This window comes from Heteronotia binoei, chromosome 12, assembly GCF_032191835.1.
Source record: "Heteronotia binoei isolate CCM8104 ecotype False Entrance Well chromosome 12, APGP_CSIRO_Hbin_v1, whole genome shotgun sequence".
In the NCBI taxonomy this organism is placed as follows: Eukaryota; Metazoa; Chordata; class Lepidosauria; order Squamata; family Gekkonidae; genus Heteronotia; species Heteronotia binoei.
Window position 1 is genome coordinate 46,655,830 of NC_083234.1, and position 26,649 is coordinate 46,682,478.

Sequence of the window (26,649 nt, forward strand, 5' to 3'; positions counted from 1 at the left end):
AAGGGGTTTAAGGCAAGCGCAGTTGGTTTCAGCTCAGACCCACTTCCGCCTGCGTCTCCTACTCTGGGTTCAGAGTTACGCACATGGTGGGCCGTGTGATCGCTTTTGTCCTTCCCTTAGTAAATTCATCGATCTGTTCTTAATCGCTGTGTAAACTGAATCTGAGCAGCGGTTCACAAAAGCTCATTTTTGGAACCCCTTGTGAATCCCGAACAATAGTAAAAGCAGAAGCAGGTGGGTCGCCGTGTTGGTCTGAAGCAGTAGAACAAAGTTTGAGCCCAGTGGCACCTTGGAGACCAACAAATACTTTGACCAATTTCACACTAGACTTTTAATATCGTCTCCAAGCTGACATCCTACACTCAAATCATAGTCATAGACTTTGAGTCCATGATTCTAGTGTAGAATATCAGTTTGGGGACAGAGTTAAACCAGGATTAAAGGTCTATTGCGAAATTGGGCCTTATTTGTCTCAAAGGTGCTACTGGACTCAACACAATGAACATCATCATGGTTAACAGAAAAAAATTTACTCACGATAAAAGGAGGGGATTGGGCCACCAAGAAAGCACGTGCCTTCTGAGGTGGTAAAATGCTCTGTCTCATCGTCAGTATTTAAACTTAAAAAGCATATTTCTTCCTAACAGCGGAAAGGCCTCAGCCAGGGATCGACGCTTGACGGAGTGCATCTTCTGCATCCAGTTCTCCAAGGGGCCTTGCCTTTGTCTTGGCCTCTTGATGAGGGCTGCCTGCCCCTGAAGTCTTCACAGACCTCTCGTGTGTTCCCAACTCCAGATTGGGAAATTAAAACAGGAATCCAGTTAAACAGGATCTTAAAGACCAAAATAATTTATTCTAGCATAAGGCTTCGAGCCAGAATTTACTTAATCATGTCTGCAGTTTAGAGAATTTATAAGCAAATTGCTTAGAGTCCTTGTTGCACAGCAGGGATTTTTTTTTAAAGTAGCTGAAACTTTATTTACGTTGCTGGATTTGGTAGTACTGTAATCTTTTAATAATGTCTAGCAACTTTTGCACACCAACTCTTGCTGCCTTTTAGCTGATGCTTGGGTTAGGAACATTTCAGATAGGCAACTTGTGAATGACTTGAGTGGGGGAAACAACCGTTTTTGCACAGCTTGTTTGCCTAGAGGTTATTACAGTTAGTGATGCCAACCTACAGGTAAGACCTGGGAATTACAGTCATCTTCATGCTTCAGAGAACAATTCCCTGGGCTCTGCAGAAAATGGATGGCATTGGACCCCACTGAGGTCCATGTCCTCTGCATGCTCTCCAAATCTACAGGAGCTTCCCAACCTGGATCTATCAGCCTTATAAGAACATAAGAGAAGCCATGTTGGATCACGCCAATGGCCCATCCAGTCCAACACTCTGTCACACAGTGGCCAAAAATTTTTTTTTATGAACATATTTTGATATGCTCCATATTTTTATCTAACCCCCTCTTGAAGCTGCAGCCACCACCACCTCCTGTGGCAGTGAATGCCACGTGTTAATCACCCTTTGGGTAAAGAAGTACCTCCTTTTATCCGTTCTAACCCGACTGCTCAGCAATTTCATTGAATGCTCACGAGTTCTTGTATTGTGAGAAAGGGAGAAAAGTACTTCTTTCTCTACCTTCTCCATCCCATGCATAATCTTGTAAACCTCTATCATGTCACCCTGCAGTCAACATTTCTCCAAGCTAAAAAGCCCCAAGCGTTTTAACCTTTCTTCATAGGGAAAGTGTTCCAAACCTTTAATCATTCTAGTTGCCCTTTTCTGCACTTTTTCCAATGCTATAATATCCTTTTTGAGGTGCAGTGACCAGAATTGCACACAGTATTATATTGTAAGGGAATATATGCCCTCCTCATCCCCTGCTAGTAGCCAGAGGAGAACTGGCAGCCCGAATGAGTTTGAAATAATTTTGTACATTTTTACACTAGCCTTCCAAAGTTGCTGCAGTAGGCTTACCAACCACTCAGTATCTTACATGGTTAAAGCTAGCTACAAACCCCAGACTCTACCAGTTTTTGACCAGAAGCCACTAAATTCTGTCTCTTCTCCCATGATGTGCAAAATTCTGGCCCTGGTTTTCCAGATTTTTCCATTCATCCTGAGACATGCTCATGTTGCTTCATGTTCTTACTCCTGACTCTGCTTTCTAGCTAGTTTTTTTTTAATCAAATTGATTATTCCGTGTCAGCATGGTATACCTGGTGTTTTCCAGTTTTATCCTTAACATGTACTGTTGTTTGTCCAGTCATCCATTAACTTAGAGTGGGATTTTCCCACTACAGACTGCTGATCACCTTCTCTCTAAAATTTTGTTTCTGGGTTCAGCAGACCTTCAAGAATAGGATAGGGGGCAAAATGGATGTGCAGTAGGAGTGGGGAGTTGTTAGAAATCATTACTCCTTCTGCAAAGGGAAGTTCTGTTTGGCCATAGGAAATGCATGGCTGGATACTAACCACTCTTCAGTATTTTGCGGATAGAACGAAGTTTGAATCCAGAGGTACTTTTAAGCCCAACAAGTTTAATTCTGGGTATAAGGTTTTGTGTGCACGCACATTTTTTTCAGATACAGTAAGCAGATGTACTATCCATAGTTTCATGCCAAATATTGCCTGAGCCTTTCTTACTACATATTGCTGAAGGCAATGTCTGCCATATGTTGTATTCATTTATTTGCAACAGACTGCCCTATCCTGGCTAATAAATTCCTACTGGAAATATTTGCAGCCAAAGTGCTTCCTTTCTTATCTTTGGCAAAGGTGCCATGGCTCCCCATTTCAGTGAGGTTTCTGTAGGAAAACTTCTTGAAAGAATGTGCTTCTTGTTAATTAATGGGAAACAGGGGTACCATTCACATTTTCTGCCTCAGGTGTGTTGTGTGTTTGAGACAAGTGTGACTATGCTGTGTTTGACATAGGAGTGATTATGATGTCAGGGTCACATAGTTACATTTTAGAGATACAGTGTACATAGTGCCCCCCCCCACTTCCAGGTTTATTGAAATGACAGCAGTGCAAAGTTTCAAAAACAGTCATAGTTATTAGACGTCCACCGTGATTAGTTGAAAGGGTGTCTTTTTTAAGTATTCTATGTATCTATGTGCTTGTGTGCCTGGAAGTCATGGTGACTTCTGGCAACCCCTAGTGGGGCTAGGATGTTTCAGAGAGGTGGCTTGATATTGCCCACCTCTTCGTCCTGGCCCTGGTATTCCTTGGAGGTTTCCCATTCAAGTAGTTGTCAGGGTCAGCCCTGCTTAGTTTCTGAGATTTGATGAGATTGGGCTTGCCTGGACTACCCAGGTCAGGGCAATTGAAGGGGTGTCTTAAGCTAGATCTGGGGAAAGGGTACAAGACTGATTTCACTGAATTCTAGGTACAGAAAAAAACAGCAGAACATTTCTTGATGGGACTTTTTATTTCAAGTCTAACAGAGCAAATTCTTTCAGTGTATAAAATACATAAGAGTAGCTGGCACTAGGAATGTAAGTTGACTTGGTTTTAAAGGCCCAAATCACACCATTCTGGGATCTGTAATGCCATTGCTTCCTGTCTGGTTGGCTTTCATTACCAATCCTTTTAGGGCAAGCCAAAGAAGATTCACATTCCTGATGCAAGTGCCCTTCCCTACTCTTCACAGTCTGTCACCAGAGCCCTCACTTGTTTTACTACCTCCACAAACTCCCTCACTGCCTCAGCATGAAGGTTTGGGTCTTGTGCCAAGTGCTTAAAAAGATTGACAGGTGCAGCAGTGCGAAGGGCCTTGGGCATAGGTATCTGAATGGGCAGGGAGATGTTTCCAATCAGGAAGTGGTCAAGACATTTCTCCTGCAGGGCAGTACTCATGAATGCGAGGATGTCCAGCAGCCTTTGTGCAATATCTTCAGGGGTCCAGTGTGCCAGTGACCGAAGGAGCAAAAGATGCATCAGACAAGTCTTGTAATGGTAGTTAGTGAGCACAAGGTTCTTCCCGTCTGATGGGCAGCTTGTCTCTTTGAGGCAGATGATGATCTGTAAACATTTCAGGTAGCAGCTCTCCTCTGGGGCTCGCCGGCTTACCCATTCGAAAAAGAGCAGCTCCTGGATTGCAAAAGTCCTCTGCCAAATGGTACCAGCTGTACAGTCCATCTCAGCATCCTGGGTGGCCAGGAAAACCAAACTGTCTCCTTGCTTTACTCCAAGTATGATGTCAACTGAGATTATTTTTCCAGACATAAATGCCAGTTCCAGTTTGCATGATGTGCTGGAAGGCTTTGGCACGAGATCAAGGTTGTACTTATAACATAGGTTTTTCCAGGCCTTCTTCACAAGACTTTGGAGCCAGAAGATTATTTTATCCACATCTAAGTGGGAGCTGGTACACAAAAGCTGCATGAGGAAGGCACTTTGGTTGTCTTCACTCAGATCTTTCTCAGGGTGATGAAGGAAGCATACCACGTCTCCAAGCAGCTTTTCTCTCTTGCACATACACTCTGTCTCCACCAAGACATGTCCATGTTTGTTTGTAGTGCCTTCAGGATCACTAGTTTCCAGTTGGAAAGAGTGTCCTTTGGGTGGCAACACTGGTACCAGGATGCTGAATGCCTCAGACTGTTGTGTGTGCCATCCTTCAAAGGCACTGCCCACCCCAATACAGTCCTCAAACAGAGGAAGGGTGTTTTGATAGGGCAGGTCATTCCTGCAGGCCTCCAGCAGGCGATTCACAAAGGACACAACAAAATCACACATATCGGTTAAGTCACTGGTATCCATATGGGTGTGTTGGTCAAAGAAAGCCTCTAGCACTTGTTGGCTGTTGCCACATGTTTCGATTTCCATGTCAGTATCATCATCAACGTCATCTCCATTGGTACTGCTGGTGGTATCTGTGATGGAATCATCATAGAGTTCCTTTTCAGGGGTATATATGTAGCTCACTAAGAAGAACAGAGCGATCACATAGTGCCACACATCCCAGGTTTCATCATCTATGGGCTGATCAGTTGTAATCCGCTCCTTTGGAGTCTGCAGCAGCTCCAAGGTCCAGCCTTTCTGGTCAAATTCTGTCTGAAGCTGCTCCATTTGCTGTTTCATCCGCTTCTCATGGTCCTGGATCCGAGTCAGCGTGGCAAAGTCTGTATGGTCACTGACCATCAGGGGGTGGTGGACCAGAGTTAGCGCAGCCAAGAAGATGAGAGGACCCCAAAGCATCCTGACTTACACTTGTTTCTAGAGAAAAGCATGGAAGGAAACGGTTCAAGCTGAAGCCCAAGGAAGACAATAGGCAAGGCTATTGTGGCTCTCAAAGCCTCCCACTGCCCCATTGGCCGGCTTGGAGAAGTAATTTGTCGCTTTAAATAATTTCGCCAAGCTAGCTGGTGGCTTGGAGAATGCATTTTAAGTGAAAGTTGCTTTCTTTCCTCCGTCTCCCTCCACTCCCCCATCTATTTGCCTGCCTGCCTTCCTGACTTGTGGCTCTCAAACATGACATTTATTCTATGTGGCTCTTACATTAAGCAAGTTTGACCACCCCTGGTCTTTAGGAAATGCATATCTTCTTTTGTACAGGTCAACCTCTTGCTTCCCTCCCCCCCTTTCTTTTTTTCTCCTTAAAAAAGTCAAAGAATAGAACTTATGCGGCACACCTTGGATTAGGAAAACAAGTGTCCTATACAGTTAGTTTAGAATATTTTTTGTCAGTACTGCCACTATTATAGGTAGCTTAGAAAACCAGAGAAAAATAAAACAATATAATCTGTGGGAGTGGGATAAGAACAAAAAATCAGCAACCCAGCAGGAGAAACAAAAAAAATAAAGATAGCAGGGTAAAAAGCCTCCTGTTCAATCTACCCATTGAAATGAAAGCCAACCCTTATCCAGACTCTTCTCCAAGGGCCTTGGGACAGCAAATTCAGTACTCTGCTCCTCTGTTTTATCCTCGCAACAACAGGTAGGCTGTGAAAGAGTGACTGACTCAAAGTCACTCTTAGGGAGTTTCATATTTGAGCAAAGATTTCAACTTGGGCCTTTTCTGGTTGGAGTCCAACACTCAACCCTGGTGGCTCCAATCAGGATAGCTCACACTTTTTCTGGTCCTGCTTGAGTGCCCTCACTGTCAGAGGATGCAGGTGACGACATTTCCTCGTTTCATTTTATACCTATGGCAGGAAAGCTTCATAGGCTTAATTTTTCCACCACTTCCATACCTATCTATGGAAGCACTCTGGGGCAATGTATCCTGTACCAGGGGTCTCAATACATCACCTCCTGATGGGCAAAGCACAACATCCTAAGTAACTAACTTGTTAAAAGCCTGATCCTTCCCAAGTTGTCCTGCCTTCTTTCAACATTGCTGGCTGCTACTGACTGCAACATCAGCCTCTCCCATTATGACTTGGACATCTGTGAAATCACATCTATCCAAAAGTCATAGCTGTCCTTAAATGGATAGGATCTAGCCTCAGCTGCTCTTCTGTTGCTTCTGCTCTTCTGTTGCTCTTCTGTTGCTTCAAGGTAAGTTAGCCTGAGAGAGGAAGACTGGCCAAAAGTTACGTAGCAAACTTCATGCCAGAGTGGCATTGATTAAAAAAGTTTAGTTTTTATCAAATAGAAACTACTTAAATGCTCACTAGAGATAAGAGATACTAACAAGTTCAAGGCTACAGTTCCTGGTTTTTAGACTTGGAACAGCCATTGGATTGGTTACAGAGGAAAGACCTCAGTAGCCTCAGTCAGTTCCAAACTGGTCAGAACTGTTGGGGGTGAATCCATTAAAAATTCCAAAACCAATGTGCTTGTGTAAAGTGCCATCAAGTCACAGCTGATCTATGATGAGCCCAGCCAAGGGGCTTTCAAGGTAAGTGAGAAGCAGAGGTGCTTTGCCATTGCCTTCCTCTGCAGAGTCTTCTTTGGTGGTCTTCCTCCCAAGTGCCAAGCCTACTTCACTTCTTAGATCTGATGAGATCTGCCTGCACTGTACCACCTTCCCTCCCCACAAAGCCAACAGTAATGAATAATACCTTATTTCACTGGTTCTAGGCAAAGCACTATTTAAATTGGTTCCAAAGGAGCACTTTTCACAAGCACTCTGGAGCAATGAAGGAGTGCCTTCAGAACTGTTACCCTGAAATTATACAGGAGAGAAAGCTTTGCATCATTGGTCATCCAGGCATACTTCTCAGAAGTGACTCACAAAATTATTAAACACACAGTTCGCTGCAAAGTAAGCAACAGAACTTCATGCTTTAGTGTGAAATCATCACTCATGCTTGATGTTAAGATTGAATTCTGTTTGTCTGAACAGGTATTCTAGATTCTCTGTTAGAACATCAAGAGAAATTGCTGTAAGAGGTACATACCAACTGATCTGTCTTTTTTAATCCCACCCTTCCTCCAAGGAGCTCAGGGTGACAAACTTGGTTTTCCTCTGCTCCAGTTATCTTTATTTTATTTATTTCTTTTATTTATACCCCACCCTCCCCACGAAAGCAGGCTCAGGGCGGCTTACACACTCATGTAAATACATGGAACAAAAAAATCGTATTAAGATATAAAAACAAAAAATCTTCACAATGATCCTATAAGGTAAGTTAGCCTGAGAGAGGAAGACTGGCCAAAAGTTATGTAGCAAACTTCATGCCAGAGTGGCATTGATTAAAATAAATAAATCATACATAAATTGCAATTACCCGTGTAGATCATTTTCGCAGGTCACCAGTTGAATATCCAGGACCTTATGCAATTCCACAGGGCCTGTAAGGCAAAGATGTTCCACCAGGCTTTCAGTTGAGAGCAGTAATAGTCTATATTCTGGCTGGCACCCTCTGTCCCCTCGGATTGATATAATTGTTCCGCCCCACATTCACAAGGTGTCCACAGGCTGGGAATAGGAGGAAACTAACCTTTGCCACCTGATCTCTTAAATTAATGTATTGATATGATTATGTACTGGTTTTATGGTTTTTTATGTTTGTATAATGTACATCGCCTAAAGCCCTACAATAGTGGGGATTTGGTGATTCATAAATGAAATAAATATAGAGCATGATGGAATTTAGATAAAGCTTATGGAGCAAAAGTTGGAACATTATTTTGTCATAGGAAAACTTCATTCTTCTCTGGTGGAAATCAGCTGCAGGGATTTGACTCCCTTAGGCCCTCTAAGCCCATTCCTGTTTCAGCGCTATCATTGTTCCTGGAAGGAAAGTTTGAAGGCATCCGCAGTACTGACATTACATTACTTCTCAGGTTGCATTATTTCAGATAGTTTTGCATCTACAGAACTGCTGGAGTTTAGCCTAGTGGCTAACTCAGTAACTGCTGTCGGAGCATGCTCATGCAGAAGAGTGATCAGCCATCACTGCTTGTAATGAGACTACCACAGGAGTGAAGTGTTCTGTGAGTGTGTACATGGGAGTAGGAACAGAACTGAGGAACATCAGTAGGGAACTGAAGCTAAAAGCATCATTTATTTTTAGATCAGGTTCAGTTGCATAGTGTTAAGTAAAACAAAGTCTACCATAACAGTCTTTAAGATGCTACAGAAATCTTTCTTACCTGTCACAGACAACCATGGCTACCACTCAGGAATTTACTCTTTTGTTAAGAGAAATTTGCTCCATGCTTAATTATTCTTTGGCTTCATTTTATAAAGCTGTCAGCAAAAAAGTACAACCTTGCATGGCCAAGAGAGCAGTGTCTTGCTATACTCCTAAGCCATGACTGAATCAGACCCCACAGCTGGTTGCAAAGAGACTGGGTTAAGAGCACTCACTTGAAGCTTGGTTCTCAATATGCCCCCGTAATGGTCCTTTGCTTTAGGGCAGCTCTGTATAAGTTTTTCATAAGGGGGGAAGGATTTGCTGAAATTATACAGTAATATTGGGGTTTGGGCATCACACATTTTGGCTGAATTTGAAAGATCATGTAACTGTTATTATTAAGTATGAAGCAGTCTTGTACTGAGTTAAATTTAGTTAAAGCAGCCTGCTCTGACTGGTGGGAAGTGAAAGCAGTATAACAGACCAATCTCATCAAATCTCAGAAGCTAAGCAGAGTTAGTACTTGGAAGGGAGACCACCAAGGAAGACCCTGCAGAGAAAAGCAATGGCAAACCACCTCTGCTTTTCACTTGTTTTGAAAACCCTTTGCTGCGGTCACTTATGAGTTGGCTGCAACCTAACAGCACATACATACTTAGTGTGACTGGTAACAGCTCTCCAGGGTCGCAGGCAGATAAAAGTTGTGGGGATTTAACCTGGAGCAGTTAGCATGCAAAGCATTTAATCTGCTCCTGCCTTTCCCTACAGAAATTTTGGTTTTGTACAATTTTAAGTACAAGAATTAAAGGGTCATAAAAGGTCATCTTATTTTACCTGTCTAGGAAGATCAATTTTAGCACTATCATTTCTATCTTTTCTGTAGCAGATTTATTCTCACAGGTTTTTCTTGACATTATGTTTGTTACTCTTTCTGGTTCACCCTGAAGTTGCTCTGATTTTAGGTGTATTGTTTCTAAAGTTGTGCTTTGATTGATTATTACAGAAGCTACCTTGGGTTTGCACAGAGAAAGCCTCCTTAAAGAGCATCATTTCCCAGAATGGTCCTGTAAACTTTCTAGTGCTCAGTAGAAAGACAGGTGGAACAAATGTGCCATTGCTAACTGAGCTGTTTTCTCCCCCTCAAGCTGCTTGGGGTATAATGTCTGAGTCGCAGCTCTGTTTGCATCTTGTTGTGTCCACCCCTGCTGCTTAATCCCTTCATGTCATCTCCATAATTGCCCCTTTATACCCTGCAATGTGACACCTCATAAGAGCACTCAGAGAACGAAGCTGGGGTCAGAGAAAGATGGATGAAGAGGATGGCACACTGTGGAAAATGGCTCATGCCATGTGTTGACTTGACTTCAGAATCATTCTACCAACTTTAATGATGTGACTGTGGATTTACACTAGTGTTAGACCAGGTGCCAGTAATGCAGTAGCTCCCAAGCCTTTGGGAAACACCCAGTGGCATTTGAATTTAAGCACATAGGCCCAAAGGGACCCCAAACGCAACAAAATTGATTTGTCAGCAAATAAAAATGTGAAAAATATGTTTCATGTTACTGTTGCTTCTATATGGCTTACTTTCTTAAAATGTCTGCCCTCTTCCATTTGTTCTGGCCTAGACTGAAGTAGAATTGGATCTCCAACCTACCCTCCAATCTTCCCGTATCCTCCATCTCTTTTCCACAGAACCCAAAGCTCTGCCCTGCAAAGGCAGACCAGGTGCCAGCAGTATGTCTGGAGGGTGCCCTTTCATTCCACCTGGCTACCTTCTTTGCTGGAAGCACATCCTAATCGGGTGGGTGGGGGGGATGTGCTTCCCAGGTATGCCAGGAAGGTGCAACATGACAGCAGCTGGTATATTTACAGGCTGTGGCAGGGCAATATCAAGGCTCCATGCAGTTGGGGGCTGCTGAATAACCTTTTGGGGTTTATTTATGCTGAAGCCAATGCTCTGCCTCCCTGCTGCGCCAGGCAGTGCTGAGGATTCAGCGATTCCATATCCCCTCATAAATCAGGCCAGCAGCTGGCTTGAGTTACAAGGGTCTCCCAGTAATGACAGCCAGTTAATCCCAGCCTCCTTAGCTGGGATTACTGTCCATCATAGTTCATTACCTTTGGGCCCAATCAGTACCCTTTATGTTCTGGGGCGGGAGAAGAGGCATATTTCCACTGGACAAGAGACACTCACTGCCTCAAAGACTTGTCATCACAGTTATAAATAAAGTGACTTGTTTGCAGAAGAACAAATTTAGCCTATCCAGAAGGTCAAGGTGGCAGGAAGCCCAGTCTGGCTCCAAATAGCCTTCCATTAAAATGGTTCTCATGTTTGAGTTTCACATAACCAAAGGAGGAGAGGGTGGAGGGACAGGAAAGGCAGGAAGAGGACTGAGGGGCAGTGAAGGCAGGAAAATATGGAGCCCTTCAGTTTATCAGCCAAAAGAAGATTTCTCCTTTTCACAGTCTAACTATAGTGCTTTGGTTTTCAAACTGGCTCATGGACTGTAAACCTCTCACAGGTGGATCATCATGAGGCACAAACTCTCACTGGATGAGGATGCTGTGGGCCCCACCCACACCCAGTGATGGAAAAAAGATAAGAGAGGGAAGAATGATTGCATTTCTCCTCTCCTTCATCCTGCACTTGCATTTATTGCTGAATAACTGGCTTTCTCCCAATTTTCTACAGCTGATAGGCATATGTTCACTGCATTCTGGATAAGCATTGCCAGTTGGCGCTACATTGAAAGGTAGAATAGTTTACAAGTCAGCCTGACTTCAAAAAGTCTGTGAAGCATTGCTTAGTTTAGTGGATCATCCACAAGATAGCACCTTTTAAACATAGACCTAGTTCTCGCTGTGGTACTAAAGCTGTACCTGAAGACTCAACTACATGATACTGTTTCTTCGGTGATTATTTTAAGGAACTTCCTTTTGTAAGTATACTCTCTGGGATTGCTTAATCAAGGAGGAAGGCAAGAACTGGCAACTGTTTCCTCCACAGCCATTTTTTACTGCCAAATGCTACTCTTGAGCTTCATTTACCCCCACTTCAGGAAAAAGACAGGTATTTACAAATTTTTCCTAGATGTAGCAAAAGTTGCTTGGAGATGTCTTCACCAATGAGAAAAGGACAGGGGATAGGCAGGGTCAATGTTTCACTCACTCAGTTCTGCTCTTTGATAAAATAATCCAGGCAGCTGGAAAAAAAGAAGATGAGTATGGAGGCTGTACCTCTTCAGAGAGCATCTAGGGAAGCTCTTGTGGCTGAATGATTCTCTGTCCTCAGCATTCTTGCCACATGGAAAAACTCTCCACTGCTGAAATCTAAGATACTTTTGTTGCATCTTGTGAATTCCAGAAATTAATTAAGCATTAGATAAAATACATTCTTCCTTTTGCCTGTCTCAAATCTTCCTTCAATCAAAAACCCCAGGTGGTCTCTTAGATGGAGAGCTATGGAACTTGGGGGAGTGTGCAACTGCAAAAGGCCGTGGGCTTACATGCTGCTGTTTCAAACTTCATAATTCTTTAAAAGTTTTCTGTTTTTGTGGTGCCACCGACTTCCTCAGCAGGGAATAGGTCTTTTGTTCACAAACAGGTTTAAAAAAAGATTGCTGCTTGTATCCATCTTCAGTTTTATTTGCCTTAAAATAGTGTTCCAGCCTCTCTATATTCTCAGACCACTCAATGACTCCATCAAACTCCAGCATCACGTCATACATTGCCATGGTTGCTGTAGCTTTATCCTCATCAGTGTAATTTCCACAAGCACACCATGAAGGATTGAAAGTTTCAAAGGGTTGCCAGGTCCCCCCTCGCCATTAGCGGGGGATGGGAGGGAGGGTGACCAGATCTAGGTTGGGAAGCTCCTGGAGATTTGGGATAGAGACTGGGGAGACAGGGAGCTCAATGGGATACAGTGCCATAGATTCCACCCTCAACCAGGGCTTTTTAAAAGCAGGAACGCAGTTCCAGCTGACTTGGTGTCAGGGGTGTGGCCTAATATGCAAATGATTCCTGTTGGGCTTTTTGTATGTGAAACGATAGTGAGGGGATGTAGCCTAATATTCAAATGAGTTCCTGTTGGGCTTTTTCTACAAAAAAAGCCCTGCCCTCAACTATCCATTCCACCCATAAGTATCAATTCCCCCCCCTCCCCCCGGATCTCTGTAGCCTGGAGGTGAGTTGTAATTCCAGGGGATCCCCAGGTCCCACATGGCGGTTGGCATCAGTCTCTGCTTGAACCAAAACAAACAGCCAACAACCAGCAGAGGAAGCAAAACCAAACTACAGCACAGGCTTTTCAGCTCTAAGGGACCAGGGGAAAATAACTTGTCATGATATAACAAAAACCACTTCCCTCAATTACCATGTGGTAAAAGAGCATTCCTTTGTTACTCATCAGCTGTCCAATGTGTAAGTGCAAGGGTCCAAGGGATGGTTAGTAAAGCTGCAATAAGACCTAAATGAGGATTGAAACTGGGACCATCTGCAAGCCAAGTAGGTGTCCTACCATAATGCCAAGCCTCCACCCCTCCTCCCAGGTTTATCACTTTGAGATAAAAGTCAGCACTTTGGGGACAAATATTCTATTTTGCCCAGGATTAGGATGGAACTAAATACATCATCATTATTATAAAAGCAAGGGGGGGGGGGAATCTAACCATGAGATATTTTAGGAGCCCAGTCAATACAAATATTTTATTAATTTGTAATAAAATTAATATATTTGTACCCTGCCCTTTGCATTCTGCAAAAGAGAAGTCTCTCCCAATAAAATTAAAATACTATATCATGTTAAAAAAAACACCCTACAGTCACCAGATAATAAATCCAAGTCTTAAAGCAATATAACTGCTACAGAAACAAATAATATAGTAATAAAACCAGCAAAAGACACCTCCAGTAGAAACAGGAAGGGAAGACTGTGTGGTACCTTGCTGTCAGCTGTAACATCAGAGCTGAGCTTTTCCCCCTTCCTGTTTCCAGGCATAAAACTTGGACATGTCCAGAGATGTGACATGAGCCCTTGGGAGCAAGCCAAAAAGCTACTGGCCTTGGGCTTTTAGCCTGTTGCTTGTATACTGGGGCCTTGGACAAATTGACTTATTCAATGCTGCACCAAGCTACACTTGGTTATATTTTGCTTGTTTTGTTTAAATTGTATTTTATTGTATATGTTTCCCCCACTATTGTAAACGGGGAATTAATAATTTATGAAACCATTTACACAAAGCAAGCTGAGATAGAAAGAACTGACAGTCCCCATAAACACAACAACAGACAAGGAACAAAAGGTGGTAAGTTATTAAGTACACAAAATGGTGTGTATGTGTATATGTATGTATGTGTATGTATGAACAGAGAGCTTTTTTTGAGCAGGAATGCACAGAAATGCAGTTTTGGCTGGCTGGCTTGGTGTCAGGGGTGTGTGGCCTGATATGCAAATGAGTTCTGCTGGGTTCACCCTTAAAAAAACCTGCGCAAAACTGTGGTGCTGCCAGGGGGTATGGCCTAATATGCAAATAAGTTCCTGCTCAGCCTTTTATACAGAAAAGTCATATATATATATATATATATATATATATATATATATATATATATATATATATATATATATATATATATATACACATACACATATGCATGCACAAACCTCCATTATGTTCATTATCTGCATATAACCAAGACTCCTTTTCTCTCATCTTTGTAGAGGACGTGGAAGGAGGGAGGGGAGAAATCCCTCCTTTGAAATTCAGATCTGGAGCCATTTTTGCCAAAGGGAGAAGCACTGCCCAGCAGGTTAGCCTTGCAGCTGCCACAGCTGTCTATAAATTCCAGCCTGTCTAACTCTGCCTTAGCACAGCTGTTGGGTGGAGGGGGAAGGAGAAACCACTGAGACAATTCAGAGTCTATGGAGCAGAATGCCTTTAATACAGTGACAACTCTGAGAAAACAGAAGGATCTAAGGTAGAAAGGAGGGGAAAACTGGAAAGCAATAGAGCTCTCATGGGGAATCAAATAGGACAGGAATGCACTACAGTGAAGGAAACCTTTGCACATTGGTCCAGAGGCAGCTGAAGGTGTTGTTTATGAAAATGAAAAGTGGGACCACCAAGATTTAGATAATAAAATGAAAACTGATGTATGGTCTTATTCAAAACATTTAAACATGGCTGTCTGGAGTTGCCAACTTCAGCTGGGAAATTCCTGGAAATACGAGGACAGACCCAGGTGAGACTTTGGATATAGGAGAGAGCTCAGCAAGGATGCGATTCCATAGTCTGCCCACTGGAGCTGCCGTTTCCTCTAGGGGAAGTGGGGAACCGATCTCTATAGTCTGGAGATTACATGTACATTGCAAGAGAAATTCAGGATTCACCTGGAGGTTGGTTACCATAGTACCAAAGAACAAACACCATCTACAGTGTAATTGCTGTAATGTAGGAATTATTAGTCATGGCTTTTTTCTGGAAAAAGAGGTGATGGAACTCTCAAGAGCAGGGGTGTCAAACATGCAGGCCAGCGGCAGAATCATGCTCCCAAAGGCTGCTATCAGGCCTGCGAGCAACCCGCTGTCATCTGCTTCCTTCTCCTACTCTTGTTTCCTTCTGCATTACAGCTTGCTTTGCCAGGCTTGCTCAATCGCACAGGAGCTACAGAGCAAAGCTCCTCCCTTGGGGAGGAAGTGGGGGGAGGAGAGCTAGCTTTTCCAGGCTCTCTCAATTGCACAGCAGAGCTACTGAACCAAGCCTTTCTTCGTTCTGTTGGCTGAGGCTAGGCAAACCAGTGAGGTTGATTAGACTGAGTGTGTGTGTTTGTCTGTATCCTTTATAAAGTTTATGTCTCCTTGACCTGGCATTACATTTTATGACACACATGGCCCGGCCCGACAAGGTTAAGATCTGTCCCTCATAGCAAATGTTTGACACCCCTGCTCAAGAGGGTAATGGAGAAACTCAAGGGTGCCGCTCGTGAACTTTTAAACATTTTTTTTTAGAATTTCGTTTCCATGAAGAGGTTCTGGAACTCCATTCTTCTGCATTCCCTCAGAAAAAAAGTCCTGGATAAAGCACCACTGAAAGGATCAGCTGAGTAACAATCGAGGGATAACAGCCTTTAAATGAAAGCAGTTCACTACTCCTAGCCCTGGAATGGCTGGAGAGGAGTGCTGATAATTTCCAAGTGTCTGGCAGAAGCCAGTCTGTCTGAAAAGCTTGGATGAAAGAAAAGGGGATGAACACACCGCCTTTGTCAATCAGTCAGCTGAAAAGCAACATGGAAATCTGACCTTCTTCTTGAGATGGTGCTGAAGCAGCTATCCTGACCCATCTTTCAAGGCCTAATTAGCCAGCTGGAGGGTTGGTGTCTCCTGCCCATCACCAGCAGCCAGCCAGTGTCACTTAACAATGCAGAGAATGCCCAGCTGGGACAAAAGGGACAGAAGAACCTGTTGGAGCTTCCTGCCCACCCACCTCTGTTAGGGTAGATAGATCCAGGTGGGCAGCCATGTTGGTCTGAAGCAGTAGAGCAAAGCAGGAGTCAAGTAGCAGTTTTAAGACTGACAAAGTTTTATTCAGAATGTAAGCTTTTGTGTGCTAGGAGCACACTTCAGACAATAGGATGGAAAGCTTACATTCTGAATAAAACTTTGTTGGTCTTAAAGGTTCTATTTGACTCCTGCTTTGTTTTGTTAGGGTAGATTTGCAGGTGCATTTGAAGAAGGCAGGACTTACATTCACTGTATCTCTGGCTCCTGCCGTCCTGACTACTCAATTATGTGAAGGGGTGTGTGTGTGTCAAAGAATGACAGAATGCATATTTTTTGCCAAGGGAGGAGTGTATGAACTTCTTTTTCCAGATGTAATTGTTATGCTTATATAGTGTATCAGTGGAGCTCTTTGCAGAGTATCGTAAGCAAAAAAGGACAGATCATTTTGAAATTAAAAATAATATATATAATGGAGTTGTTATGCTATGGAATAAAGCTATCATCAACATCTGTGAAACTGAAGCAGTCTTCTTTGTGTTATTCCTTGTATATGACACTTTTGATTGCATTGTTGTCACATAACTGGTATACAATTACTGTCATATTGTGAGTATGATATTGCTTTTAGTGCCTTGTTCTCTACCCAGTTTTGTGCACTGTTGGTTGTGTCACTGTTGCATTATTTTTAATTATGTAATCCACCTGGAGTCTCAGTGAGAAAGGTAAAAAAAATATAAAATTGAAATAGAAGACCAAACTACACATACTGCACTTAGAAGTGCCAAAGGGTCTAGTTCAGATTGGGGCCATGGCACAGGGATGCCAGGGGCTCCTTCATTCCCATGAAGTCATTATGTGCCCCTTCAGGCAGCTGCATGTACAAACATTCTTTACTGTCTTTTTATTGACTGAAGACAACAGTGGGCAAGTAGAGAATAATAAAGGACAAATGCCAGACACTGAAGTCACACATATTTTGGCTTCACTTCCTTTGGGAATACACATCCCCAAGACCTATTTCCTGAGCTATATATCCCCACTGTATTACAATGTATTTCTCTTTTAGAATAGTGTATCAGAATAATTTTTTGTATTGACATACTTAACCCATTTTCATTTTATGTATTCTTTTTTTCTAATGGCAAGCTACAATGATGTTAAAAAAGTAAATTAGGTAGACAAGAACATCACTAGGAAATACATGTCTTTTTGTTTTAACTAGACTTGCAGCAACAGCAATTAACAGGCAACTTTTATTGCTATCCAGACCAAATGGTCTTCCAATTAATGACACTATTTCACCATTTGATTCTAACTTTGTATCAGTTTACACTCTTACCCCACCAACTACATGTATTTCAGCCCACCGTACCCTATCTCCTCATCTGAAGAAGTATGCATGCATACGAAAGCTTACATTCTGAATAAAACTTTGTTGGTCTTAAAGGTGCCACTTGACTACTATTTTGTTCTATTACTATGTGCAAGGCCAGTCAGTTCAGTTCAGTTACCTTTATCGGCAATAAAGGAGAGATAAAAGAGGGAAAAAATAGATGTACACACATATGCATACAAATAGATAAAACATGCCAACATGAGTCAAGATAAAAGAACATTCTAAAAGGGTTTAAAATCTGTACAAAAATAAGTAAAAAGTCAATCTGTCTAATACAAATTTAAATTACAATACATTACTGTGTATAAGAAGAGCAGCCTGCAAAAACTTTGCCACAGCAACAGTTGTGTTCCCTTCTTGGTTGTTTAATAGAAACAGCAGTTTATATGAATCTGGAAGCTCTAAGATACTATAAAGAATTAATGATAAAATGCTGCGCCGAATATTAACATAATAACAGCATTCTAATAACACGAGACACGGTTTCAATGGACCCACTTGCACAAGAGCATAGTCTGTTAGCATTCAAATAAACCAAAAGGATTGGAGCATTTGCTCCATTAAAGAAGGCTACGGCATTTGAGTTTAGAATCAAAACTCTGTGTGTGTGTGTGTGTGTGTGTGAGACAGAGAGAGAGAGAGAAAGAGAGAGAGAGATTGCTTTAAAAAAAGATAAATGCTCAGCAACTGGAGGCGTTGTTCTCCCTTCATCATAACTTTAGAATTCAGTGATGCTGCCAGTAGATTCAGGACAGACAAAATAAAACATGTATTCACTGTGCAAATAATCAATTTATAGAACTTGCTTCCACAAGATATGGCAATAGCCAGTAACATATACAGCTTAAAAAAAAATTACAAATGAAGAATGAGATTTGTTGATGGCTATTGGCCATGATAGCTCAGTGGGATCCCTACATTTGTCTAGATACCAGGAAAAATAATAATAGAAGTCTGTTGCCTTCTTGCCCCACTTATTAGCATCCCCAGGGGCATCTGGCTGATTGCAGTGAGAAACAAGCTGCTGGACTCAGTCAATCACCTTGTTCTGGTCCAGCAAGGCTTGTGTGAAGTGGTTCCAAGGGCAAGCCACAAAGATTAATGAAACTCCAACTGGAAACTGTAAATACAGCAACAAATGGTGCCAAAATGATGCATATTTTTTTGTCTACTCCAGCGAGCATGCTGAACGAAACATTGGCCTCCCAGCTGCCATCTTCTCATCCATCCCCACATCTAGCTTCCCCAGCCTGCTACAGAGACCATGACTGATTGGCACCTGGTTAGACTGTACTCAGCTGTCCCTGATATTTGACACATACACACATACACACACACACCCCTCCTCCCTGCCAAGCCAAAGAGCACTGCAGCCCTGGGAAAGAGAAATAAACATGTGAGGGAAGGAAGAAGGACAGGGAGCAGAAGAAGGTTCTGAGAAGTTGCTAACGGCTGTGAAGAGAGTCCAGAAGCCAGACCTTGGTGTGGACCTGGTAGAGGAAAGCTGAGCTCTCCCAGAATGGCTAGCTTGGCTTCATGAAGGATATCTTGGGAGAGGATTTCATAACCTGAAAAGAACTGTGCAGATTGCAGTCTGGGTGTTACGGGATTTCATAGCTTGGACAATCCATCTTTCTGGGAGACTTGTACTCATTGTACTTGCATCATTTTGTTCCTCAGTTCTCTTCTGTCAGCTCACCAAAGCAAAAACCTCAAGCCTTGTTGGCCAGCAAAGTCTTTTAAGAACTTGTGGTGTGGGAGATATAAAACAATTCTACTCTCTCAAAGTGGACTTTAAGACAGTGCTTCTTTGGACTCCTGAGAATATGTCAGCATTGCTGCAAGCCACGGATGGGAACGCCGAAGGGATACAGCCAAGAGCTTTGGCAGGGACACCCAGTACTGAGAGTGGAGGTAAGGCATGGAGAAGAATGTTCAGAAATACCATGTGGCCTGGGAACTTTGTGAACCTGACCCTGAAGATTGGGTGTGTCTAAAGATGTGTTCTTAGTGTAAATTTATAACACCATAATAGACCATGGGCTGATTTTTCTCCAAAAAAATTGGTTTGAGAAAAGCACTGCTTCCCATAGTGTGTGCACACATTTGTCCCTCACAATCATTACCCATCAAACAGCTTTGAGTGATTTTGGAAATCACTGGAAACTTTGCAAAATCTGTTATCCAATAGTGAAAATAAGAAGAGTGAATACACTGCAAGTTAAAAATAAAGAGTCTAGCATATTAAATAGTAACCCATTCATTGTGCCATAATTTTTTGCCGTCGCCAACTTTACTAGATGCATAAAGGTCACATTTATTGTTTATTAAAATATTTATGTCTCACCTTTCCTTGTAGCTCAAGGCAATTTACAAGTTACAAGAACAAAATAGGAGTCAATTTACAAGTTACAAATAAAACAATTTAAAATCAATAAACTAAAACTCCAGATATCAACTTTTCAGTGACCTCTCTCTTAACTGTCTAAAGAGAGAAGAGTGGAGTATAAATCTGCAATTCTTCTTCATCATCTTTTCTTCTAAAGGAAATTAGTATCAAATGAGTGTTTGCCTCCAGCCTTAGCCGATTCCTCTTATAATGAAACACTGGTAAAGGAGAGGTTATTTCTTGATACATGGTACCAACTGCAGAGTGCAAATAAGGAACCATGGGGTAGTAGCTCTTATAAATCAAGTAATCATGTGCAGGGCTTTTTTTTTTGTAGGCCACACCCCCTGACATCACCATTGTTTTGTAGAAAAAGCCCAGCAGGAACTTATTTGCATATTAGGCCACACCCCTTGATGCCAAGCCAACTGGAACTACGTTCCTGTGTGTTCCTGCTCAAAAAAGTCCTGATCATGTGGAATTAAAGAATTAGAGGGAGAAACCTGAGAATCTAAAGGACAGACGACATGTAGGGTTGCCAGGACCAACTCAGGAAATATCTGGGAATTTTGGGGGTGGATCCAGGAGAGTCTGGAGGTGAAGCCAGGTTGTGACAAGCATGATTGAACTCCCAAGGATGTTCTGGCCATCTTATTTAAGGGGATTACACTTCTTTTTAATGCCTTCTCTTCATTGGAAATAATAGAGGATGGGGCACCTTCTTTTGGGGCTCTTTGTATTGGACCCTGTGGTCCAATAGTTTTGAAACTTAAGTGTTTTTTGGAGGAGAGGTACCAGATGCTATGCTGAAAATTTGGTGCCTCTACCTCAAAAACAGCCCTCCTGGAGCCCCAGATAACCATGGAACAATTCTCCATTAAAGCCTACGGGGATCAGCCTCCATAGGATATAACAGAGTGCCATTCAATCCTCCCCCCACACTTTCTGATAACCCTGAAGTGGGGGGAGGGCCTCCAAACCAGGGGATCCCCTGCCCTCAACTGGGGACTGGCAACTCTAACATGAGACATTTTTTAACGAACTGAGTCCAGGTTCCTGCATGTACAGCTCTGAAGTGGGACAAATAATGCCCCTTGGGGTTGTTTCAGTGCAGGGAAGTTGGTGCAGGGATAAGGCAGAGACCTCCTCTCCCCATGCCATGTTCCTGATCTAAGTTGGGGCCCATAGACTTTTAAAATGACATTCTGCACAGCTGCTGCAGGGGGAATGAGTCCCTGAACCCCACAGTCTGGTGTAGTTTGTACCTAATGGAAGATAATAAATAAGAAGCACAGGTATGAAGGAGCAGTTGGGTCCTCCAGATCTGTTTCTGCTGCCAGAAGCAAGTACGTTTTCTAATGGAAACAGATCCACAGCATCTGACCTTATGCTAGAATAAAGTATTGCATAGGTTAACCATAACAGAGCATTGGGATCTATGCTATACTTGGGAACAATTGTTGATGTGATCTAAGTCATTGGGGTCATCATGACTTCTGGAATGGTGCTGAATCTGATATAATTGCTCTGTAATAAGTTAGCCTGGATTTGGGAGGCAGTGCAAGATTCCTTTTTAACCACCCAATTGATTCCAACCATTCTGTAATGATGGCGGGGAAGCTGCGTCTTCAATTTGCTATTGTAGTGTACACACATATAGTAACTTTACTTTTTTTAAACAAGAGGAAGAAGTAAGTCCTTGCTCCCCAGAGCTTATGGTGTAAAGTTTAGTAGTGAACCTGTGCACTTTGGGGGCATTACAGGTCAGAGAAATATGACATATAACATCACTTTCAGCTAGGGTTTCCAACCTCCAGCTATTACCGTTGATCTCCAGACAAAATCAGCTCCCTTGGAGAAAATGGCTGCTTTGGAAGGTGGACTCTATATTATACATCTCTGAGGTCCCTCACCTCCCCAAATCCCACCCTCCTCAGGCTGCACCCCCAAAGTCTCCAGGTATTTCCCAACACAGAGGTGGCAACCCTGCTTTCAGTCTATGCCAATTAAGGTCTACTATTGGTTCTCCCTCCCTCCCAGGCTAGTTTGGACATCACAAGGGCTTTTTTCTGTGGCAAGTCAACACCAGTATTGTGGAATGACCTTCCATGGGATGTGAGGCAGGCCCCTACTGGAATGGCTTTCTAGCACCACTCTAAGGATGGATTATTGAAAGAGGCTTTTTTGATGTTGTTAGATCAAATTTTGTTTTTATTTATTTTGGGCTTGTTTCACATTTGTTCTTTATTTGTCACTTGCTTTGGGTCTTTGGGGAGAAAGACAAGATAGAACATATAATGACAATGAGTTCAGGACAGTCCCAAGAAAATCCTTCACACCATGCACAGACTCAGTTCTTGGACAGAACCCACTCTCAATAAGTATGGGGATGGCTTATAGAAGAACTGGACAAAATGGTAGACAGCTTGGTAGCCGTTAACTTTGACAAGTTAATACAGGGCTTTATTTGTAGAAAAAGCCCAGCAGGAGCTCATTTGCATATTAGGCCACACCCCTGATGCCAAGCCAACCAGAACTGCATTCCTGCTTAAAAAAAAGCCCTGAGTCAATACAACCTCCATGTACAGAACCAATATGTCTCTTCATACTAGATGGGCAGGTTGTTTGCCATCAAGCCACGCTTGTGAACTGTCTGAAGGTATTTGCCTGTGAACTAGCTGGATCCTTGGTCTAATTTATCCAGGCAGTTCTTACTTTATTGTTATGTTAAAAGGAGGATCCGGCTGTTTAACATTTGAAGTCTAATGAAAATATACTATGCTTGTTATCGGGGAGGAAGATGGATAGATCTGTCAGCAGCTCAGGGACTGCCTTTTCTTTAGGCTGAAACCCAACTGCCATGTGCCATTGCTCTCCAGTCTGAGGGCATCTGAAAGTTACAGAGGTTCATGCCTTGGGATGATAAACAGATTGTCTCAGAACAGTCTGTCCTGGTATAGCGACTCTGTTTTGCAATGTACCTCTTCGCAGTGTGAACTGATCCATGTAGATAGTGAGGATCAGTGGAGATTAAATGAAAGAGCCTTTAAACTCCTGATTATGTCAGCTTCCGGCTACACTCATAAACACGTCCAACATTTGGGGTATACTAAGCAATGGTTGTATTTTCTGTACAAGGCCTGTGGAAAATACAGGAACGCTAGAAATTGTTTAATATATTATATTTCTACTGGCAGTGTTCTGCTGTTGCTCTTCCCACTGCATTCTATGAGACTGTAGAGTAACTATGCAACTGAGTATATGGGTGCAAATGAAAGACTGGATTTATTGGAAGAATTACATTTTAAAAGAGAAATTGCTGAGATGGCACAATGAATACTGGAAATTCTTAAATGGAAGGTTTATCCTTATAGCTGGTAAAAAGGTAATCGCACTTTAAAAAAAATGACAGTTTATGCTATGAATCTCCAGATTATCAACCCAAATAGATATTTTACTGTTTCTTTTTTGTAATTCTTGATGTTTACTTTACATGAGTCTGGTCCAAGCAGAAGTAAAGGAAAAGCAACTAGTTTTTGCAGATACAAACACATATACACTGTCCAAGTAAATTAATTAGCCTCAAAGCTGGGAAAGTTGAGCCACGTGATTATGTGTTAACTCTTGAGAAGATAACATGGCATTAACTGACATCCAAAAATCAAATTAAATCAAGTTTTGTATATAAAAATGTTGCTAGAACTGCTTTTGTCCCTTTGTAAAAATCTGTATTTTTTAACAGTTTTGGACAGAACCATATTTCCTGATCACAGCTGAGATTCCACATGTTACTGTTATTCATATGAGTGACAGACTCCTGCAGCTGCACATCTGAAAACAAAGGAGTGGGGAGAATCGTCTTGAAGGATGAAAATTTTATAACTAACAGTACCATCCTATGCAGTTATATCCGTTTAAATTAATTGAAGTGAATGGGCTTAGAGGAATATAACTCTGCTTAGAATTGCAAACACCACATAAAGAGTAAATATCACATAAAATCTGTTTGGAATGCTTCATATTCATCTTTAATTTTATTTCATATCATAAGGCAAAATAAAAGGTAAGTACCCCTCTGAAACAGCCCCTTGGAGGACGTAATATTACTGAATAAATAGGTTGGAGTTGCAGATTCTCCTCAGTTCCTGCACTTGATTCAGATCAGAACCACAGTGGACATAGAGAAAGGGTTTTAGCCCTCCTCCCTGTACCATTTCTCCAACCTGAAGAGTCTCAGGGCACTATATATGTGGGCTTCCCCAACAGGCTCATTAGTGCCCTCCTGGAACTGTTTTCAGCCTGGGAAAATGATGTTGGGGCAGGGAGCTAAAGCCCCATCTTCACATGCAACACAGGAACTGAGAGCGCAGCCCATGTCCATCCAACCTGCTTATTTGTATTTCCCTCTAGGAGAGACAGGTGAGATTTCTCAGTGCAAATCTTCTGACTCCAGCTGTGAGGATGAAGCAAACCTGGGGAAAAAGAAACCACGTAGGCAGAGGACTCATTTCACCAGCCAGCAGCTACAGGAACTGGAAGCCATGTTCCAGCGGAATCGCTATCCAGACATGAGCACCAGGGAGGAGATTGCAGGCTGGACCAACTTGACTGAGCCCAGAATCAGGGTGAGGATCTGTGCCTGCACAGGAGGTTAACCAGGAATGCAACCCCTGAACTTCATTCTACCCTTCATGCAACCCTGCTTCCCAAGATTGAATAAGGAACTGAAGTGGGTTGAAAGACAGTTAGCCTGGCAAAGATCAGATGCTCTTGGCTCACTTTTCTTTCTCTGCAGGATCTGGTAATATAAAGAATACCCATGTTGTTGGACCTAGGGATGCCAACCTCCAGGTGGGACCTGGGACTCTCTTGGAATTACAACTCAATTGCAGGCTACAGAGATCAGTTCTCCTGCAGAAAATAGATTATTTGGAGGGTGGATTCTACGGCATTGTAACCCATTAAGGTCCCTGCTTCCCTAGCCTCCACCCTACCCCCAATTCCCCTGGAGTTTCCCAACCTGGATCTGGCAACCCTATCACCTCATGCTCCACTGCTGGCCAGGGAGACGTGGTAACCCTAACTCTGGTGGGATGGAATTGTTCCATCAGGAAACACTTTGACCAGTGATCGACCCAAGATTGCCAGGAAGGCAGTGTGCTAAAATGGGTCCTTTGGGCATCTTGCTTTCTATCAAGTGGGATTTAGAATTTATGCAGCCAGCCCAGGTTTCAAACTGTTAGACCACGACAAGGAATTCACCTTGACATATTTATTCCACCATTACCTGATATAGCTAGGGGTCAAAGTAGATGTGACTGTGTTGATGGGTCTGCCCTGTGGATGCCAACATCATTTTAAAGCTAAATTTAAAAATGCCACATGAGCCAGGAAAGAACTACTTAACTACTACACCAAACTGTCCCTGGTAGGTTAAACTAAGGATGACTGGCCCAACATCCTTCAGGGAACTGTTATGGCAGGGTGGGAATTTGAACCTGGGCCCCCAAGATCTTGGTCTAACACTCTAGCAATTCTGTACTTCTCTCTCTTTCTAGGTTTGGTTTAAAAATCGCAGAGCCAAGTGGCGGAAAAAGGAGCGGCATCAGCAGACAGAACTATGCAAAGGGGCTTTTGGCTCACCACTCAATGCCCTGACTGGAAACTCTTATGAGGATCTCTACCCAAGCTATACCTACAATAACTGGCCCCCGAAAGGGCTGCACAACACTACCCCCATTCACAGCAAAGGATTCCAGATCTTCAACTCTATGAATCTCAATTCCTTTCCAAGCCCCACTGTCTTCTCTGCCGCTGCAGCAGCATCCATGTCTGGTGTGCCATCTCTGGAAACCTTTAATAACCTGGCGAGCCCTTCTGGGCCTCCCAGTTCAACATATGGACCAGGTGTTCCTTCACCATACATGTACAGGGATCCCTGCAACCCAAACCTAACTGGCCTGAGACTCAGAGCAAAGCAGACACAGCCTTCTCTAGGCTATGGAGTCCCACAAAGTCCAATTATAAGCCCCAGCTCCTCCAACCACTATAATCTGGACAGGCCAGTGTGATATTGTGGCCAGAAGCATAAATGGATTTTTGTCTACATAGAACTCTTGCAGACAGCTCTTGAAGACAAGTTTGCCAATGGAAGCCCTTTGTGGAGAGTGAATAGGATTCACCAGGGGTGGACAGCAGACTTCCTTTGGCCTGTGCTATTTGGAGGATTTATAACTTCCCTCTAAATTGCCTTCGCACATAAACCTTTCAGTAAGCTGGTGCTTTCTCTAAAGCCTCAGAATATGGGTATGGCTGAAGCCCACAAAAAGCCAATGTAATCTGGATTTAATTCAAATTACATTAGTTTGAGATGTCCTAAGTGTTTCTGTTTCTTTAGCTGGGGGCCATTAAAAATGGTGAGACAGGAAGTCAGGTGTCAATTGTCTGAAGGCTAAAAAAAGCCCATTCATTATGACCAAAAGAAATAAGCAGAATGAAGAGGAAACAATGAAGGACCACAAAAAGCAGTGAGAGAGGAGAGCAGGTGTGACAAATAGGAACCAAGGGCATTTCTGGTTACTTGGTGCCATCTTTTATACTCAATTTTATCACACCATTGAGTTACACAGGATTAGAGCAATCATTCCAAAAATGTGCCACCAGTGGACTGTTGGGTATGCTGTGAGTAATAATGAAAATAAAAACACGTTTCTTGTGATCCCAAAGTACCTACCAAAACTAGAGGCTGCCCACTGCATCTCTGCTTGATATACTGGTCTGGCTTCCCTTCCTTCCAAATGCCTCTGTTGAGAACAGCCGACTCTGCTG

At 42.7% G+C, this 26,649-nt stretch overlaps 2 protein-coding genes across 2 annotated transcripts; one reads left to right on the forward strand and one right to left on the reverse strand.

Annotated features, from left to right (window-relative positions):
* Positions 1 to 3,635: 3,635 nt before the first annotated feature.
* ITPRIPL1 (ITPRIP like 1) lies at positions 3,636 to 6,342 on the reverse strand. Its single transcript, XM_060250986.1, has 2 exons — positions 6,298 to 6,342; positions 3,636 to 5,224 (listed from the first exon to the last, which is right to left on the reverse strand). Exon 2 carries the CDS (start codon positions 5,204 to 5,206, stop codon positions 3,644 to 3,646), a length of 1,563 nt encoding a protein of 520 aa, XP_060106969.1. The 5' UTR covers positions 5,207 to 5,224; positions 6,298 to 6,342; the 3' UTR covers positions 3,636 to 3,643.
* Positions 6,343 to 18,801: 12,459 nt separating this feature from the next.
* Positions 18,802 to 26,288, forward strand: LOC132580519 (pituitary homeobox 2-like). The gene is made up of 3 exons (XM_060251364.1): positions 18,802 to 19,346; positions 24,232 to 24,446; positions 25,380 to 26,288. Exons 1-3 carry the CDS (start codon positions 19,259 to 19,261, stop codon positions 25,890 to 25,892), a joined length of 816 nt encoding a protein of 271 aa, XP_060107347.1. The 5' UTR covers positions 18,802 to 19,258; the 3' UTR covers positions 25,893 to 26,288.
* Positions 26,289 to 26,649: the final 361 nt, after the last annotated feature.

Bases quoted from the DNA above. Each gene is read 5' to 3' on its own strand.
- ITPRIPL1 (XM_060250986.1), bottom strand. From the start codon at position 5,206: ATGCTTTGGGGTCCTCTCATCTTCTTGGCTGCGCTAACTCTGGTCCAC.
- LOC132580519 (XM_060251364.1), top strand. From the start codon at position 19,259: ATGTCAGCATTGCTGCAAGCCACGGATGGGAACGCCGAAGGGATACAG. The intron at 19,347-24,231 runs GTAAGGCATGGA...ATTTCCCTCTAG, and splicing joins ACCCAGTACTGAGAGTGGAG to GAGAGACAGGTGAGATTTCT. The intron at 24,447-25,379 runs GTGAGGATCTGT...CTCTCTTTCTAG, and splicing joins TGACTGAGCCCAGAATCAGG to GTTTGGTTTAAAAATCGCAG.